General features: G+C 41.0%; 1 protein-coding gene across 1 annotated transcript in view; it reads left to right on the forward strand.

The window, feature by feature from the left end:
- The window catches only part of MYRFL (myelin regulatory factor like), a 101374-nt gene that overhangs the window by 71417 nt on the left and 13006 nt on the right, over positions 1-16951 (forward strand). The window contains exons 14-19 of the mRNA XM_027543472.1: positions 2920-3083; positions 3723-3786; positions 10027-10112; positions 12676-12750; positions 12831-12883; positions 13005-13184. Coding sequence (XP_027399273.1) covers positions 2920-3083; positions 3723-3786; positions 10027-10112; positions 12676-12750; positions 12831-12883; positions 13005-13184 — 622 coding nt within the window. The remainder of the gene's footprint in view (positions 1-2919; positions 3084-3722; positions 3787-10026; positions 10113-12675; positions 12751-12830; positions 12884-13004; positions 13185-16951) is intronic.

Consider the following 16951-nt stretch of genomic DNA (forward strand, 5'->3'; position numbering starts at 1 on the left):
AGTTAACCAACAGTGGGCATCAGATGGGGAAGCTTTTCAAAATTCCCCAACCCTATGCACTTCTCAGTGCTAATGAATATGCACCTCTACATCCAAGTTGGATACTTAGAAAAAGTTCCTCAGTCATCTAGGTGCACATTCATAGTTAAATTGAACTCATGGAGACCTTACCACTTGCATAGAAAAGGTCATTTTCAGAAAATTCTAGATTATGTTTTTGATTAAAAATGTAGTAATGTTTTTGAATAATATATTTGTGCTGACTTCACTATGATGATAGAGGATAAGTCAGAAGTCGTCTAATAAGAGTCAATCCCCATGACATGTTCTAGAAACTTTTTTTTTTTTTTGGTAATCTTCCTTTGGATCCATAAAGTCAAAGCCATCATTACTATTGAAAGGTAGGAGTAAATCCCCTCTCCAGCTCTGTTTCCTCTTAAATAGGAAAACACATGAATTATTTTCTTGCCCATTGGATCTACATGGAAGATGCATGGTGCTGGCAAATTTGAGTTGGAAAAATCAGAGCTGGCTTTTCGTCATTATTGACATGTAACCAAACAAATGCAGCCATCGCTCATGTGTCATGAGGCAGCATGAAAAGTCCTATGGAGAAACATGGCAGAAAAAACTGACTGTGGTTTAGAGAGGATATCAGTATCATTTTCCACAGTCTGTTTTAGTGTGAACTAAATCACAAATTAATATATCAAGCAAACTTTTTTTTTAAAGGAGAAAAAAATGAAGCCAGTTGCCAAGAAATTTTTTTAAAAATACTCTGAGAAATAGTAATTCCAGTGAGGATGGAGAGAAGTAGGTAGATTCAGGAGATTTTGGATGATGAACTGTGTGATGGATTTCCTGCAGGAGGAGGGAGTCAGAGATGATGCTTGGGAACCTGTGTTGGACTGCTAAGTGGACATCATATGACCTTGTGACCCACTCTAAATAATACAGTTATAATTCTACTCTAAGGCTTTCTACTCATTACAGTAAATTGTAATATGACATTTATTATGGTTTAGAACCATAGAATGTCATTCCTATCTTCGTGATTTCTGACTTGTTTTTATAAAACAAATTTAGAAGTAAAGGAAAATCTGTACCAGAATTAGAAAATTTAGAAGAGCCTTTGTCAGGAGACTTTTTTTTTTTTGCTTTGTTTTTATTTTGTGATTTATTTATTTTTAAACATTTTTTTAGTGAAAAATTTCAAACATACAAAATTAGAGAGAAGAGTAATAAAATTTATATACTTCATATACAGTAATAAAATTTATATACTTCACTCAGATTCCACAGTTATCAATTCATCTCCGATCTTGTTTTAGTTAAATAAACTATCCTCCCTCACAGCTGAATTTTTGTAGCTTTGTTGAGATATAATTGACACATAGCACTATGTCAGTTTAAGGTGTACAATATGATGATTTGGTATAAACTTATATTGCAAAATAATTGCCCTAATAAGGTTTATCAACAAACCCATCACCTCATATAATTACATTCTGTGTGTGTGTATGGTGAGAACATTTAAGATTTACTCTCTTATCAACTTTCAATTATATAATATAGTATTGTTCGTTATGGAGAAGGCACTGGCCACCCACTCCAGTACTCCTGCCTGGAAAATCCCATGGACGGAGGAGCCTGGTGGGCTGCAGTCCATGGGGTCGCTAAGAGTCGGACACGACTGAGCGACTTTTTCCCTTTCATGCATTGGAGAAGGAAATGGCAACCCACTCTAGTGTTCTTGCCTGGAGAATCCCAGGGACGAGGGAGCCTCCTGGGCTGCCGTCTATGGGGTCGCACAGAGTCAGACACGACTGAAGTGACTTAGCAGCAGCAGCAGCATTGTTAATTATGGGACTTCCCAGGTGTCTCAGTGGTAAAGAATCTGCCTGCCAATACAAGAGATACAAGAGATATGGGTTTAATCTCTGTGTTGGGAAGATCCCTGGGGGAAGGAAATGGCACCTCACCCCAGTATTCTTGCCTGGGAAATCCCATGGACAGAGGAGCCTGGCAGGCTATAGTCCATGGGGTCACAAAGAGTCAAACACGACTTAGTCACTGAGCGTGCACACACAAGATAGACACACATGTTCCTATGATGGCTGAAGTGTGTGGGTAGGGGAAGGGATGTCTGGCACCCTATGGTTTTGGTTGGTCTCTCCTTTCTTGCTCTTTCTGACATGTGGATAACTTTCTCTGAATAGGAAGAATTAAGTGTTATTTTTAAAATTTTGTTTAAGCTAAAATATAAATTGCATGTAATAGCAAGACAGAATTAACACCTCAAGAATTGTTCTCTCATTTATAAATGAAGAAACTGAAGCTCAGAGCAGTTGTTCTATTTAATTGGGGCCTCACATCTAGCAGGTGGCAGAGCTCAGAGAAAAGCCCAGATCTTCATTCTTCCTTCCTTCACCTGAGCAGTTTGATGTACATTTTACCAGGGAAAACTGGAGTCATTCCTTATGATGATTTAGTGATGCACACACAAATCAACATTTAGAAGCCTGTTCTGACTTTCTTTTTATGAGTTTTAAATAGAGCATAATGGCCATTGAAAATAAATCTTTGGATTCAAAACTTGACAATGTCCTTCAGCTCTGTTCTCTCTCTTAGATTACAAGGACATATTTCCATTTTATTGCAAATTGAACATAAGCAGTTTTACTGCACAACCAGAAGTTTAGCAAGATCACTTTAAGTTTCTAGCCTCCAGATTTGTCTTGAATGAACTTGAGGTTGTGTGTGTGTCGTGGTATGTGTGTGTCGTGGTATGTGTGTGTGTGTGTGTGTGTGTATAACCATTTTCAATGGAGGGTTGAACTATTTTTAGATTGGCTGCGGACACTTATCTAGTGGTCTCAAACTGTAAACTTATGTGCTTTGAATTATTTTCGTTTTTAGGACCAGATCTTCATGGAAAATGTGGGTGCAGTGAAGCAGCTTTGCAAATTAACCAACAACCTTGAAGAAAGAATAGAAGAGTTAGAAATATGGAACAGAAAGCTGGCCAGGCTAAAGCGGCTCAGTAGTTCGAAGTCCTCTGCCAGTGAGGCGAGCTCAATCAGGTACCTCCACGACTGCCATAGAAATTTGGAGAAAGGGAGAATGAGGGTCTTTCTATAACTAGAAAGACCTTTCTGTAACAATCTGAATGGTTTGTCTACCAAGCAGCAATCATTACTTTGTTTTAATTAAGTCTCTATTCATCTTTTAGAATGAATGTTTTGAAACACAATTATTTTATATGATAATTTTCTTATTTTTTCTGTTGCTGCTTTTAAGATGAAACAAAATATAATGGATCTGTTTAAGAGTGGTGATTATAGGATGCACTACATTTTAACAAAACAGACCGTCTCTCTTTTTAACAAGGAAAGGGGACCATTTCTAAATTTAGAAAACCATGTTTGATCCTCAGGGACAAAAATTATTCTATTTTTTATTACTTAAGGATGTAAGTGCATATTTTCTGGGCTATAGTTTTGAGAAAAAGGGAAATGTAAATTTTAATGCATTTATTTATATTTACTAAAGTTCTTTTACACAAAAAGAACTCTCAGTTGCCTCGACTTTCCTTTTTAAAATTACCACTGTATTACAAAAAAAGAGCCATACTGCTGTGTTAGTGACAGCCTGGGCCTTTGTCATATAACTCCCAGAGAGGCATTTGATTTGTAATTAATTTTCTCTTTCTCTTTTTAAAGCAAATTTAGCAGAGCTCTTAGTGCATCTTCTCCAAAAAGGACCATTTCCAAAAAAAACAGCAAGGTAAATAGACTTAAATTTATAATGAACAGAGATGATATTTTCTATTAAAATAGAGTTTATGAAAATTAATCAAGAATTGTTTTCATCGTTTATTTGTTGATGGGTTCTCTAGTATGTATCCTTATGCACAAAGCCATTTAAATATTATTCCTTTAATAGATATTAATTGGTTTTTCAAAGAGGAGGTTAGGGACATTCATTTCAGAAATATTACTCTGCCAGTTTTTGTGTGTATATTCCCCAACAAGAGAAATTCATCAGCAGATGACCCTGGGTTATAAGACCTGTGTGTATTCCTTGACTTGATTTAGTCCCTTATCTTTGGTTCCAAAAGATCCCAAAGGGATGTCAGTTAATCTCTAAATCTCTCTTTTCCCTTTGACATTCGGTACTCTATATGCAAATAGAGACTAGGTATTCATTTGCTTGCAAAGCTTAAAATGTGGCAACTTTATTAATGAACGGAGCATTTCATCAAATAGGATAACATTTACAGTAAAAAGTGAAGGTTAATCATTTATTAGCTTAAAGGACAGCCTATCCATGGCAGAGAAGTGTCAGTGAGGGGGAAGCTTCAGTCCTCTCTTCCTAGGTGCATTCATAGAAAGCTGTGAACCTCAGCTTATGCCTCAGATCCACTGATATTCCCAGAGGAAGATATTTATGACCTTCATCTATATTTTGTTAAGGGCTGACCTGATATTTGGGCCATTGTCCTGTTTTACTCTCTACTTCTTCTGTACATCGCTGAACTATTCTAAGAGGATTTAAGAAGAGTTCAGTATTCTACTAAAAAGTACTAAAATGCTATGGTGCAGACAAGTTTCTTGATATATGCCAACAGATATAAATACATGGATAAATAAACATGTAGAAGTGTTCTTGGGAAAGTTTACTTAATTGCATTGGGAAACAGATAATACCATGAACTTCAAGATGTTCAAGCTGGATTTAGAAAAGACAGAGGACCCAGAGATCAAATTGCTAACATCCCTTGTGTTATTGAAAAAGTACGAGACTTCCAGAAAAGTATCTACTTCTGCCTTATTGACTATGCCAAAGCCTTTGACTGTGTGGATCACAACAAACAGTGGAAAATTCTTAAAGAGATGGGAATACTAGACCACCTGACCTGCCTCCTGAGAAATCTGTATGCAGGTCAAGAAGCAACAGTTAGAACTGGACATGGAACAATAGACTGGTTCCAAATTGGGAAAGGATTACATCAAGGCTATATATTGTCATCCTGCTTATTTAACTTCTATGCAGAGTACATCATGCAAAATGTCCAGCTGGATGAATCACAAGCTGGAATCAAGATTGCTGGGAGAAATATCAATAACCTCATATATGCAGATGACACCACCCTTATGGCAGAAAATGAAGAACTAAAGAGCCTCTTGATGAAAGTGAAAGAGGAGAGTGAAAAAGTTGGCTTAAAACTCAACATTCAGCAAACTAAGATCATGGCATCCAGTCCCATTACTTCATGACAAATAGATGGGGAAATAATGGAAACAATGAGAGGCTTTATTTTGGGGGGCTCCAAAATCACTGCAGATGGTGACTGCAGCCATAAATTAAAAGACGCTTGCTCCTTGGAAGAAAAGTTATAACCAACCTAGACAGCACATTAAAAAGCAGAGACATTACTTTGCCAACAAAGGTCTGTCTAGTCAAAGCTATGGCTTTTCCAGTAGTCATGTATGGATGTGAGAGTTGGCCTATAAAGAAAGCTGAGTGCCAAAGAATTGATGTTTTTGAACTGTGGTGTTGGAGAAGACTCTTGAGAGTCCTTTGGACTGCAAGGAGATCCAACCAGTCCATCCTCAAGGAAATCAGTCCTGAATATTCATTGGCAGGACTGATGCTGGAGCTGAAACTCCAGTACTTTGGCCACCTGATGTGAAGAACTGACTCATCTGAAAAGACCCTGATCTTGGGAAAGATTGAAGGAAAGAGGAGAAGGGGACGACAGAGGATGAGATGGTTGGATGGCATCACCGACTCAATGGACATGAGTTTGAGTAAACTCTGGGAGTTGGTGATGGACAGGGAAGCCTGGCGTGCTGCAGTCCATGGGGTTGCAAAGAGTCAGACACGACTGAGCAACTGAACTGAGCTGAACTGAACTGAACAGATAATAATAGTGTCTACCTTACAAAAATAATTGATAGGATTAAATGATCTAAAGTCCTCAGCACAATGCCCAGCACATAGCAGGTTGCTCAATAAACACAAAATACTAACAATATTGTGTAGGGAAGGTACTCTTTGTACTAACCAGTTTGCAAGGGAATAGAAGGAACTGTATCTGCATCAATGGAGGCCCTGATTGGAAGGTACTATTTGGTTCCTGTGGGCTTCTCTGGTGGCTCAACAGTAAAGAATCCACCTGTAATGCAGGAGCTTCAGGAGACTCAGGTTTGATCCCTGGGTCAGGAAGATCCCCTGGAGGAGGGTATGGCAACCCAGTGCAGTATTCTTGCCTGGACAATCCCATGGCCAGAGGAGCCTGGTGGGGGCTCCATGGGGTCGCAGAAGCGTTAGACACAACTGAGGCGACTTAGCAAGCACACATGCATTTGGTTCCTGTGTAACCTTTGTGGCAACCATCTTGCACCTAAGGGATCTGTTTCTTTCACAGTTTTCTCAGGATATTAACTACAATATATGGTCCATGAGAAGAGACTGTGTCTGCCTTCCTCACTCTCTGTCCCCAGGGACTGGCACACAGTGTGTACTCAGGAACTGTTCGTTAAATCAATGCATGAATGGAGACCCCATCTGAAAATATTCCCTGTAGGCTAACAATCTAAATTTAAAACATTAAGAGCTTTAATGTCTTGGGTGCATGGGTGGCGGGGGTGTTGGGGTGTGAACACAGAGTCCAGGACGTGTATAGACATTGAAGGGCATCCACTCAATTCGAAGACCTCTTATAGTCACTGTCTTATGCCTGTGGAGGCAAAGGTGAGTAAGATGTGGCCTCGTCTAAGGAATTTTAAGCTAGGGACTTCCTAGGTAGTCCAGTGGTTAAGACTTTGCCTTCCACTGCAGGGAGTGCAGGTCCCCCCTACCCAGGGGGTTGGGGAGGTAAGATCCCACATGCCTTGGGGCCAAAAAACCCAAGACAGAAAACAGAAGCAATATTATAACAAATTCAATGAAGATTTTTAAAGGGTCTATATTAAAAAAAAAATCTTAAAAGAAAAAAGAAGTTTAAAGTAATCAGGGAAAATCAGAAGAGAATAAAAAGACCAGCTGTACCTGGAAGTGATAAATAATGTAGACGCTCAGAGCACTGTGGGAGTAGCATGGGAGCTGGGCCTTCAAGGGGGCAAAGGTTTGTCTGGAAAGTGACAGGAGCTGCCGGAGCAGTTCTGGATGGAATGACACAAGCCAAGGTCTGGGAGCTGGTGCTGGCTTCATTGACTAGGTGGGAGTTTGTTAGGGAGGAGAAAAGTTAAGGCTGAAAATAAGTTAGTCTCAGTTTCTGGATCACCAGTTAAGGAGTTCATTTGGTAGCCATGAAGACTTTGTGAATAATAACAATAAGTCGTACAGTGTCTCCTTTCTTTACAGACAGAAAAAGGGAGGCGGCATGGCATTGAGAATAACAGCGCATATTCTGAAAGTGTTAGTTGCTTGGTTGTGTCTGACTCTCTGAGACCCCATTGACTATAGCCTGTCAGGATCCTCAGTCTATGGAATTTCCAGGCCAGAAAACTGGAGTGAGTTGCCATTCACTCCTCCAGAGGATCTTCTCAACCCAGAGATCGAACCCGGGTCTCCTGCATTGCAGAAACATTCTTTCTGTCTGAGCCACCAGGGAAGCCCCACAGATTCTGAACCCAAGTGTTTTTTGGATCAAAGCCTGGCTCTGTAATTTATTAGCTGTGTGATCTTGAGTGAGAACTTAGCTCCCTGAGCCTCATTTTTCCCCATCTCTAAAATAGGGATGAGAACAGTACTTACCTTATAGGGACGTTGAGAATTATTGTGAGGTTCAATACATTAGTATACATAAAGCACTCAGAAGAGGGTGTGACACGTAAGTGCCATAAAAGTGTTCACCATTAGTATTTTCAAACCCACTCTTTCAGTGGTTCTCATACTTTGGCATATATCAGAGTCTTCCAGGGAGCTTGGTAAAATACCAATGTGTGCTGTTGCCGTGGGTGAAGTTGGAAAAACCTCAGAGTTTAAGTAAAAATCCACTGAGGACATGGAGAAGAAGGGCGAAAGGAAAGGAACTGATGCAGACACTTTTCATTATCCTGCTTCCTATAGATCCCCAGCCCCCACCACAGTCTGAATGGAAACCTATTGAATCAGAATGTTTCAGGGTATTTAGATTTTTAACAAGCTCCATAGTAATCTTCACACAAACCTGAATTTGAGAACCATTAGACTGTTAATTAGATCTACCCAATAACTCTGTAAAGTAGGCAGGTATGATTTCATCCTTCCTATTTTATTGATGAAGAAATGAGGATCAATGACATTTCGATGACTTGTTCAGGGCTTGACTCCAAGTCTGACTCCAGGTCTTGGGTGATTTTCCTATATTAGGTCAAAGGATTTGGAACAAAACCATACAGATTTAAAACAATCTGGCATCTTTAGGGAGTAGGTTGGGAGGGAAGCTGCTATCCTGAAATTAATACTATTTAATTCTAATCAATTCAGTAAATTCCATTGAGTTCCTTCTGTGCACAGAGCACTAGCAGAGCATCCTCAGAACTATTCCAGTGAGGTGTGGGAATGGTATAAACCATCTACTTCTCGGTATTCAGTGGTGGTGGTTTAGTCGCTAAGTTGTGTCTGACTCTTTGTGACCCCATGGACTGTAGCCCAACAGGCTAATCTGCCCATGGGATTTTTCAGGCAAGAATACTGGAGTGGGTTGCCATTTCCTTCTCCAGGGGAACCTTCCCCACCCAGGGATTGAACCTGGGTCTCCTGCATTGCAAGTGGATTCTTTAGCAACTGAGCTATTGGTATTCAGTGAAAGTGAAAGTCACTTAGTCTTGTCAGACTCTTTGTGACCCCATGGACTATACAGTCCTTGGAATTTTCCAGGCCAGACTACTGAAGTGGATAGCCTTTCCCTTCTCCAGGGGATCTTCCCAACCCAGGAATTGAAGCCAGGTCTCCCACATTGTAGGCGGATTCTTTACCAGCTGAGCCAAAAGGGAAGCCTATTCGTATTCAAAGTGGCTTCTTATTGCACCTCTGGATGAGTCAGATATAATACATATATAAAATAGCCCTAAAGATTTGGGTAATTGTTAAAAAGGGTGCAGTTAATCCCACCCACAATGTTACACTGAAGAACATTTTCTCTATACAGATAATCTGCCCAAGAAATTCAAAGACCAATTTAAGCTTTTTCTTGTCTACTGCCATCCTTCAATTCCCTTCTTACCCTGGACCCCCAGGAGAAAGCAAACATAACACTTTCTATTGCATTAGCAGGAAAACTCATATTTAAAGAGTTTATATTTAACTGGGCAGAAAACCTCTCCTATCTCTAGTCAGATTCCTCACCAACTGCACAGCTGTCTATCCTAGTTCTGGCTCATTCCTCATGTGCAAGTTTTTAATGCCAATATGTACCCGTCCTAAAGGTTTATCTCATTCACTTCCTAGGGAGTGTAATTTACTTATTTTCATTTCCCCCTATAGTGTTACTCATCATAGTACTTAATGTATATTTGCTGAAGGGATAAGAATAAATAAGACATAGGCCCAGAACTGTTCTCAAAAATAGGTGGCAGAATCGGATACTAATATATATGATTTAAGGAGTAATTAATAGTATTTCATGCCACAAAAACCTTTCCTGCAATTTGTCATGCTGCCTGAAATTCTTCCATTGGGATTTATTCTATCATGTCTTGAAGGCATTTTGTTTTTCGCAAGTATCTTATTAAAAGAAATGGACCTCTGTCTTCTGACAGTATCTTGTCTGGCAGCTCCTCTTTTCTCATAGAACTTCAAGAATAAGCGCTAAATGAATGGCACAGACAATTGTCCTGCAGGGAAAAGAGAGCATGGCCTGGAGTGCCAAGGAAAGGGAGGGACTTGGCTTTGAAAGAATTTCCTTTTCAGAGAGGAGGAGGGAGAGATAGGCTGAAGGCAGCAGCAAAGACCCCCTGGGGAGTGAGCCTTCAGACATCCTTCTCAAAGTTGGTGTCACTGATTTGTCATTTCTCATTGCTGAATTTTTTATAGGTTTCTTTTTCAGGAAAAAAACAGTCATGTCCTAACTGGGTTTTCCAGAGCTTGGTTATAACCCTCATTGCTGTGATGGCATTTTGGTAAGAAAAACATCAGTGTTATTCTACGTCAAGCTCTTTTTCTCTTTCCATCTTCCTTTTTCACACGTGAACTGGGGACTGACTTTCTATTTACTTTGAAGACTGAGAAGCCCTTTAAACCAGGTGTTGGTCTTTGATTTCGCTTAGAGATGACGGAGCCCTTTGTAAACTCATTCTTTGAAGGAAAAAAAAAAAGCACAGGCTTTCTGCTCCTAAATATGAAATGCTCTTTTTTTATAATCAACTGATTACTTTTTACTAGCTCGCTGTGGCTTTCGTGTTTGTGTGTATGCAGGTATGTGTGTGCGTGTGTGTATATTGTTTAGTCCTGCCCTGCAAATAACTGTTGCAACATCTTTGCTCTCCTTTCCCATCTACTTGGAGGAAAAGAGTGAGTAAACAATCAGGTACAATCCACTCTCCCTTGGATACTTACATTTATTAGGATTCTTCTGGATTTTATGCCAAAAGAGACCATGAGATTATCCCAAGATATGCAATATGATGAAATTCTAGCCAAATGTGCTAAGCAGTTAAAGCAAACAAATTCAGAAAGGACAAGATGGTTGCTAGGCAAGTACTGGATACCCTTGGTCTGCTATCCCTCCTCCACAGGAGGAAGAGTCGTGCTTTTGTGGGATGAGAGGTTTTTCTCAGGCCTTTGGTCTTCAGACCTGTGCTGCCGCTATGATGGCTTCTCAGCCTTTGAGCCCTGGTCATCTTGCCTGCATCTTCCCTGCCTTCTGGTTCCCTGTATGACTATTCACAGAGTAAAATGGGTATTTATCTATCCCTCCAAAATGCTGTGTTAGTGTGGGAAAGGACTAGCTGCTGGGCCATGTACCAGATGAGACAATTATCCTCAGAGGCTAAGTAAGCGATGGGCCCGAAGATGCTTCCGGTTCCTTGAAGTAAGGCAACTTCTTAGTTATAGGAGACATTGTTGGTCTCTCTGTACCCTTCTCTCCCCTCAGCATTTTAACTTTTCCCCTGCTACTGCCCACTGTGGGAAGCATCCCCAAGTATTTGACACCACTACATAGAATTTCCATAGAAGCTGGTATACTTTTTCTCTCTCCTAAATGAACTTGTCTTCTGCTAGGATTCTCAGTTCAGGACAGAGTGAGCACTTTGACCTTTCACAGACATGCTTAACATTCTCTAGAGACACAGGTTCCCATGAAAGCCAAATGCAAAGCTTATAGGAAGTCTAATTTTGACATGAAGAGACTGCTTTTTAAATGTGCTCATCAGATCTTATGAATTCCAATGTTGTCGACCTCCAAGACCAGAAATAGGTGGTAATAGGCTTATTGTCTTGTTTCCAGCCTGTGGTGTACCCGAGAGGGGTCAAAACCCTAAAGAAAGAAGCAGATGTCTATTTTTGGTGTATGATTCTAGAAGCTGCCCAGGCCATGCATTGACGCAGATAGCAGACGAATCAGAAAACATATTTAAGGATTAATAGTAGGGAGATAGAGAATGGGGAATGTGGGAGAACAAAGTCAGGGAGACTGGACCACAGCAAATAGTTGCCACGGCAACACAACAGATTCTGTCTGAAGGCATCTTTGGGGCTCAGCATGGCTTTTACCAAGCAGCCCTGTGCCCGCTGGGTAGTAACCAGCTGCTTCTGAGAAAACTCTGGGAATTCTTTCTTTATGAGCTGAATTCAAATGGGGGGTACATTTCTTTGTAGGTATTTAATGATGGTAAACCAACTACCTTTGATAGGGAACAAAATAATGAGGAGTTGAGTCCAGGGAACCAGATGTGACATCGAGCCGGCACGAGGTCAAGTGAGGTCCCCCTGTGTCAGGCCCCCACACAGTGGGATAGTAGAGTTCTACAGACACCACCCCCACCCAGAGAGGAGGATGCTGAGTGTTGGGATGTGTGAGTGGTATTAGGAATAGCTTCCCAAAGCTCAGGACCTTTGAGGAAAGCCTCCACTTGGATGTATAAGTTCCGATCATTGTGGGGAGCGATACACTCATTATTCTGAAGTCACGTAAAGTGGAAATGGATATTTTATGGCACTGCTTTTCCTTCCTCTGTCCAATTTGATGCACTGAGCTCTCAAAAGACAGGCTGCAGGAAGACGTCAGGAGCGGCCAAAAGGATTGGTACCTACTGCTGACTAAATCTGTGTGGCCTTTCATCTCCCTGCACCACCACACGGCTGCCTCCACTAGGGGATGTGAACTTTACTGTGACTTTTTCCTGCAAGGAGCAGAGGGCTTCCTCCAGTGCTTTACACACTTCCTCTTGTAATCTTCCGCTAGTGACAGACACTTCTGAGACAGCTTGCCAGGGTCAGGGGGCTGCTTGTGGAAAAATGCATCAGCTCCACCTACCCCAGGAGCCTCTGAGCTCCAGGAAGACTGGGAGATCGTTCTTATCGGGGCAAAGAAGCAGAACTGTGCTGGTTTCCATGGCCGCCCGCCCCCTGCTCGCTCATCTGTATGGTCTGGGAGGGGACATCTCTGGCAGCTGGTTACGTGAGATTTATCTGGAATCAAATCAGCCACATAACTCTTTCTTTTGTTATTTTTTTAAACAGTGGCTTGACGATAGTCTCCCTTTACATACTTAGCTTAAAAGATCAAGACCAATGTACCCCAAGTGCCCCTTCCAGGTAAGAGTTCCCATCTTGTTTTCTTTTGGGGAGGACTCTTGAAGGCCTCTTTTGTTAATTATTTTGTTCTCTTCCTCCAGCAACCTCACAAGCTCTCAGGAGCCAGCTCTGCCCTCCACAGCTTCCCCCTCAGGTAAGATCTCTCCATCAGCCACCTTCAAACCCAGTCTGGGTTTCATGTGAATTGTCAACAGAAGAACCAGCCTTTCAGGTTAACCTTGTCACTTCCCTCCCCTCTGCCTGATGCTTTGCAGCACCTAATACAACCCTGGCAACCACATTGCCCTCCTTCCAAGTACCTGAGATCACTTTCTGTGAGATCCTGCCATGTCAGCAGACTTATTGCTGCCCCATCTGGGGAACAAGAAGAGGCCTCTCAAGCCCCATGCAAAGACAGTTGGAGGAGCAGGAGCCGCATCAGGGGCCATGGGCAGGTAAAGAATGACCAAAGGGTAACAACTAGTGCTTTGAACCTGATGGGTTTGTTCCCCTTCCCAGTGTTTACTTGGTTAGTCTGTTAATGAGTCTAGATAATGGTTCCACTCCTCTGTTAGGTGTGGCAAAATCTTTAAAAACACAAATGCACAAACTTGCAAGCATTTCAGTTCAGTTCAGTTGCTCCATTGTGTCCGACTCTTTGCGACCCCATTGACTGCAGCACGTCAGGCCTCCCTGTCCATCACCAACTCCTGGAGTTCATTCAGATTCATGTCCATTGAGTCTGTGATGTCATCCAACCATCTCACCCTCTGTCTTCCCCTTCTCCTCCTGCCTTCAATCTTTCCCAGCATCAGGGTCTTTTCCAAGGAGTCAGTTCTTTGAATCAGGTGGCCAAAGTATTGGAGTTTCAGCTTCAGCATCAGTTCTTCCAATGAATATTCAGGACTGATTTCCTTTAGGATGGACTGGTTGGATCTCCTTGCAGTCCAAGGGACTCTCAAGAGTCTTCTCCAACACCACAGTTCAGAAGCATCAATTCTTCAGCACTCAGCTTTCTTTCATGTCAAATGATTACATTTACAGTGTTGAATTCCCAAAATATTGAATTGTTGGTGAATTCACGTGAAAGGCTCTCATTTGTTCTTTGCCAAACAAGAGAGTAACAGTAGCACAAGTGGAGTCATCATGTACAGATGGGTAGACTTTTTGGCCCACTTAGAACTTAAAAAGTGATACAGCATCTGGGCTGTCTATCCAAACCAAGTGTGGCAGGAAGTAAATGGCTTTGAAGATTCTAATGAGTTCAGGGTAAGCTTTAAGTTCATGAAAAAAAGCTTTCACTTTCAGATTATCTTCTTGGGACATAGACAAACACACATGCACATACATATGCACGCACGTGTGCGTGCACACACACACACACACATACATACTGGTGCTCTTTTAGTATCAGAATGTTCATGTTAAAAAAGCTGAGAATTCCCTGGTGGTCCAGTAGTTATGACTCCACGCTTCCACTGCAGGGGGCACAGGTTCAGTCCCTGATCTGGGAATTAAGATTCCACATGCCACAAGAGCAAAAAAAAAAAAAATATGGAAACTTGATTAAGGACAAAATTATCTCTGAAAGATCAAGTACTGCACTTCTAAATGTATACTAAGTTATTTTTTTTTCAGAAATTTCCTTCTGTTTACACACATATTAGCAAGTGTCTAAAATAATAATGTGTGCATCGTTCAGTCATGTCTGACCCTTTGTAACCGCATGGACTGTAGCCCACCAGACTCCTCTGTCCATGGGATTCTCCAGGCTAGAATACCAGAGTGGGTAGCCATTCCCTCCTCCAGGGGATCTTCCTGACCCAGTGATTGACCCAAGTCTCCTGCATTGTGGGGATTCTTTACTCACTGGACCACCAGGGAAGCCCAATATAATAATGATGATTATGCTAATAGTAACAATACATACATATCAGTGTGTCATCAATTAGAATGCTGTGGTAACAACTCCCAAATCACAACGCTTAATGTGACAACAATTTATTTGACTCTATATATCAAATGTGGATCAAAAGAAGGATCATGTACATCATGCTGTTCAGGACTCAGCTGATGAAGCTCCTTCTCAGTACATATTTCCAGAATCTCTACAGAGGTGGTAAAAGAACAGGGCAAATTGTGCATTGGCTGTTAGGGCTTCCACTACGTCACTCCTGCTTACATGTTATTTGCCAAAGCAAGTGACATTGGTTATGTCTAATTTAAAAACAGCTGGTGAAGTGCAGACCTACACGTGCCTGGAAGAAGATGAACCAGAATATTTTTGAATAGCCCAAATTATGAATGACGTTATTATGGTCAATGGTTGAAGTTCGGGGGCAAACTCTATTATTTTATATTTGAAGCTTGAATAAATAGCTTCTACAAACCATTGTTATCACCATCATCAGTAACACCATATTATGAAGTATTACTACTGTAGGCCAGGCACCATCATAAGTAGTCCACATGACTAAGTTGTTTAGTTCTTGAAAGCTGGAAAGATAGGCAGCTTTATGATCTTTTTTCTTTTTCTTTGTTGGCAAAGTAATGTCTCTGCTTTTTATTTATTTATATTTTTTCCTTTTTTAAAAATGTATTTTATTTTTTTATTTTTATTTATTTATTTTACATTACAATATTGTATTGGTTTTGCCATACATCAACATGAATCCACCACGGGTGTACACGTGTTCCCAATCCTGAACCCTCCTCCCACCTCCCTCCCCATACCATGCCTCTGGGTCATCCTAGTGCACCAGCCCCAAGCTTCCTGTATCCTGCATTGAACCTGGACTGGTGATTCGTTTCATATATGATATTATACATGTTTCAATGCCATTCTCCCAAATCATCCCCCACTCCCTCTCCCACAGAGTCCAAAAGACTGTTCTATACATCTGTGTCTCTTTTGCTGTCTCGCATACAGGGTTATCGTTACCATCTTTCTAAATTCCATATATATGTGTTAGTATACTGTATTGGTGTTTTTCTTTCTGGCTTACTTCACTCTGTATAATCGGCTCCATTTATGATCTTTTTTTCCCCAGTGAGGAAGCTAAGACACAGAGAGTTTTCCCCAAAGCTACAGGAAGCAATGTTTACACTGTTTCTCTCATGAAAGCAATTTTTGATTGAACTTGGAAATAGATGCATCACTATAGAATGAAGATAAAAGTTCATTTTAAAGAAAGAAATTAATTTCAGTCATCACATCCTCAATGGTTTTAAATATGGAAAAATCCATTACTGTCATAAAAATCCCCCAGAACCTTCATCTCTTGTTTAGAGCACGTGGAAGCTTGTGGCTGGTCAGTTTTCCCTTACCGTGGGAATCCACCTTGGGGACACTTGGTGTCCTTTTCTGAGAGCAGTGCTCAGATGAGACCATCTCACTCCTGTGAGGTGGATAATCATGGATCCTGAACAGGAAGAGGTTGGACACTGGCCCCATCTTCACTTCCAAAAAGTTTTTTGACTTTTGTGCAAATTCACTCCTATAGCCACCATCTCTTCCCATCAAGGGGAGATTGGGAAGAGCAGACCTTATCAAACCAAATGAAGATTTGCTGCTGTCTTCTCTGGGACTATGAATGTTCTTATGTTTCCATAATGAACTGAAACACTGGGGAGACTCCTGGAGAGAGAAGATCTGCCCCAAGCATCTGGCTGTGTCCTCTTAGACACAGCAGTCAACTTCTCTGGCTAAGAATGGAGTTGAAGGTCTGCTTTATCAGGCTCTCTGACACACTGGGCAGTTGTTTCCTCTTCTCTCTTTCCACTTGAAAAAAATGGAAAGGATTGAAATGTTCTGTTTACTATCACTTTCAGGAAACTTGAAAACTCTGGGGGATTTAGAGTTATAGAAGGTCACAGAGCAGCTACTCCAGTGGTGCCCTGGTTTTTTGACCCTGAGATTATGAATCCATTATGCTTTTACAATTATTTGACTGAAAAAGTATTAATACATAGAGGGAGAATGTAACTATAAGTTTAGTTAAGCTTTCAAATGAATTGCTTTTGTTAATCTAACAACAACATTTGAAAAATGGTGTATATCTATGGGAGAGATGTTACTTTTTAAGTTCACAACCAACACCACAGACCCCTTTGTGCAGTCATCTGGGTTCCAAAGTCCCCAGGCCAGGAGGATCTCTGATTTGTACCAGCTTATCTGTTTTACTGCTGATGGAACAGAAGCTTAGCACTTTGCTTAAGATTC

This window comes from Bos indicus x Bos taurus, chromosome 5 (genome assembly GCF_003369695.1).
Source record: "Bos indicus x Bos taurus breed Angus x Brahman F1 hybrid chromosome 5, Bos_hybrid_MaternalHap_v2.0, whole genome shotgun sequence".
Classification (NCBI taxonomy): Eukaryota; Metazoa; Chordata; class Mammalia; order Artiodactyla; family Bovidae; genus Bos; species Bos indicus x Bos taurus.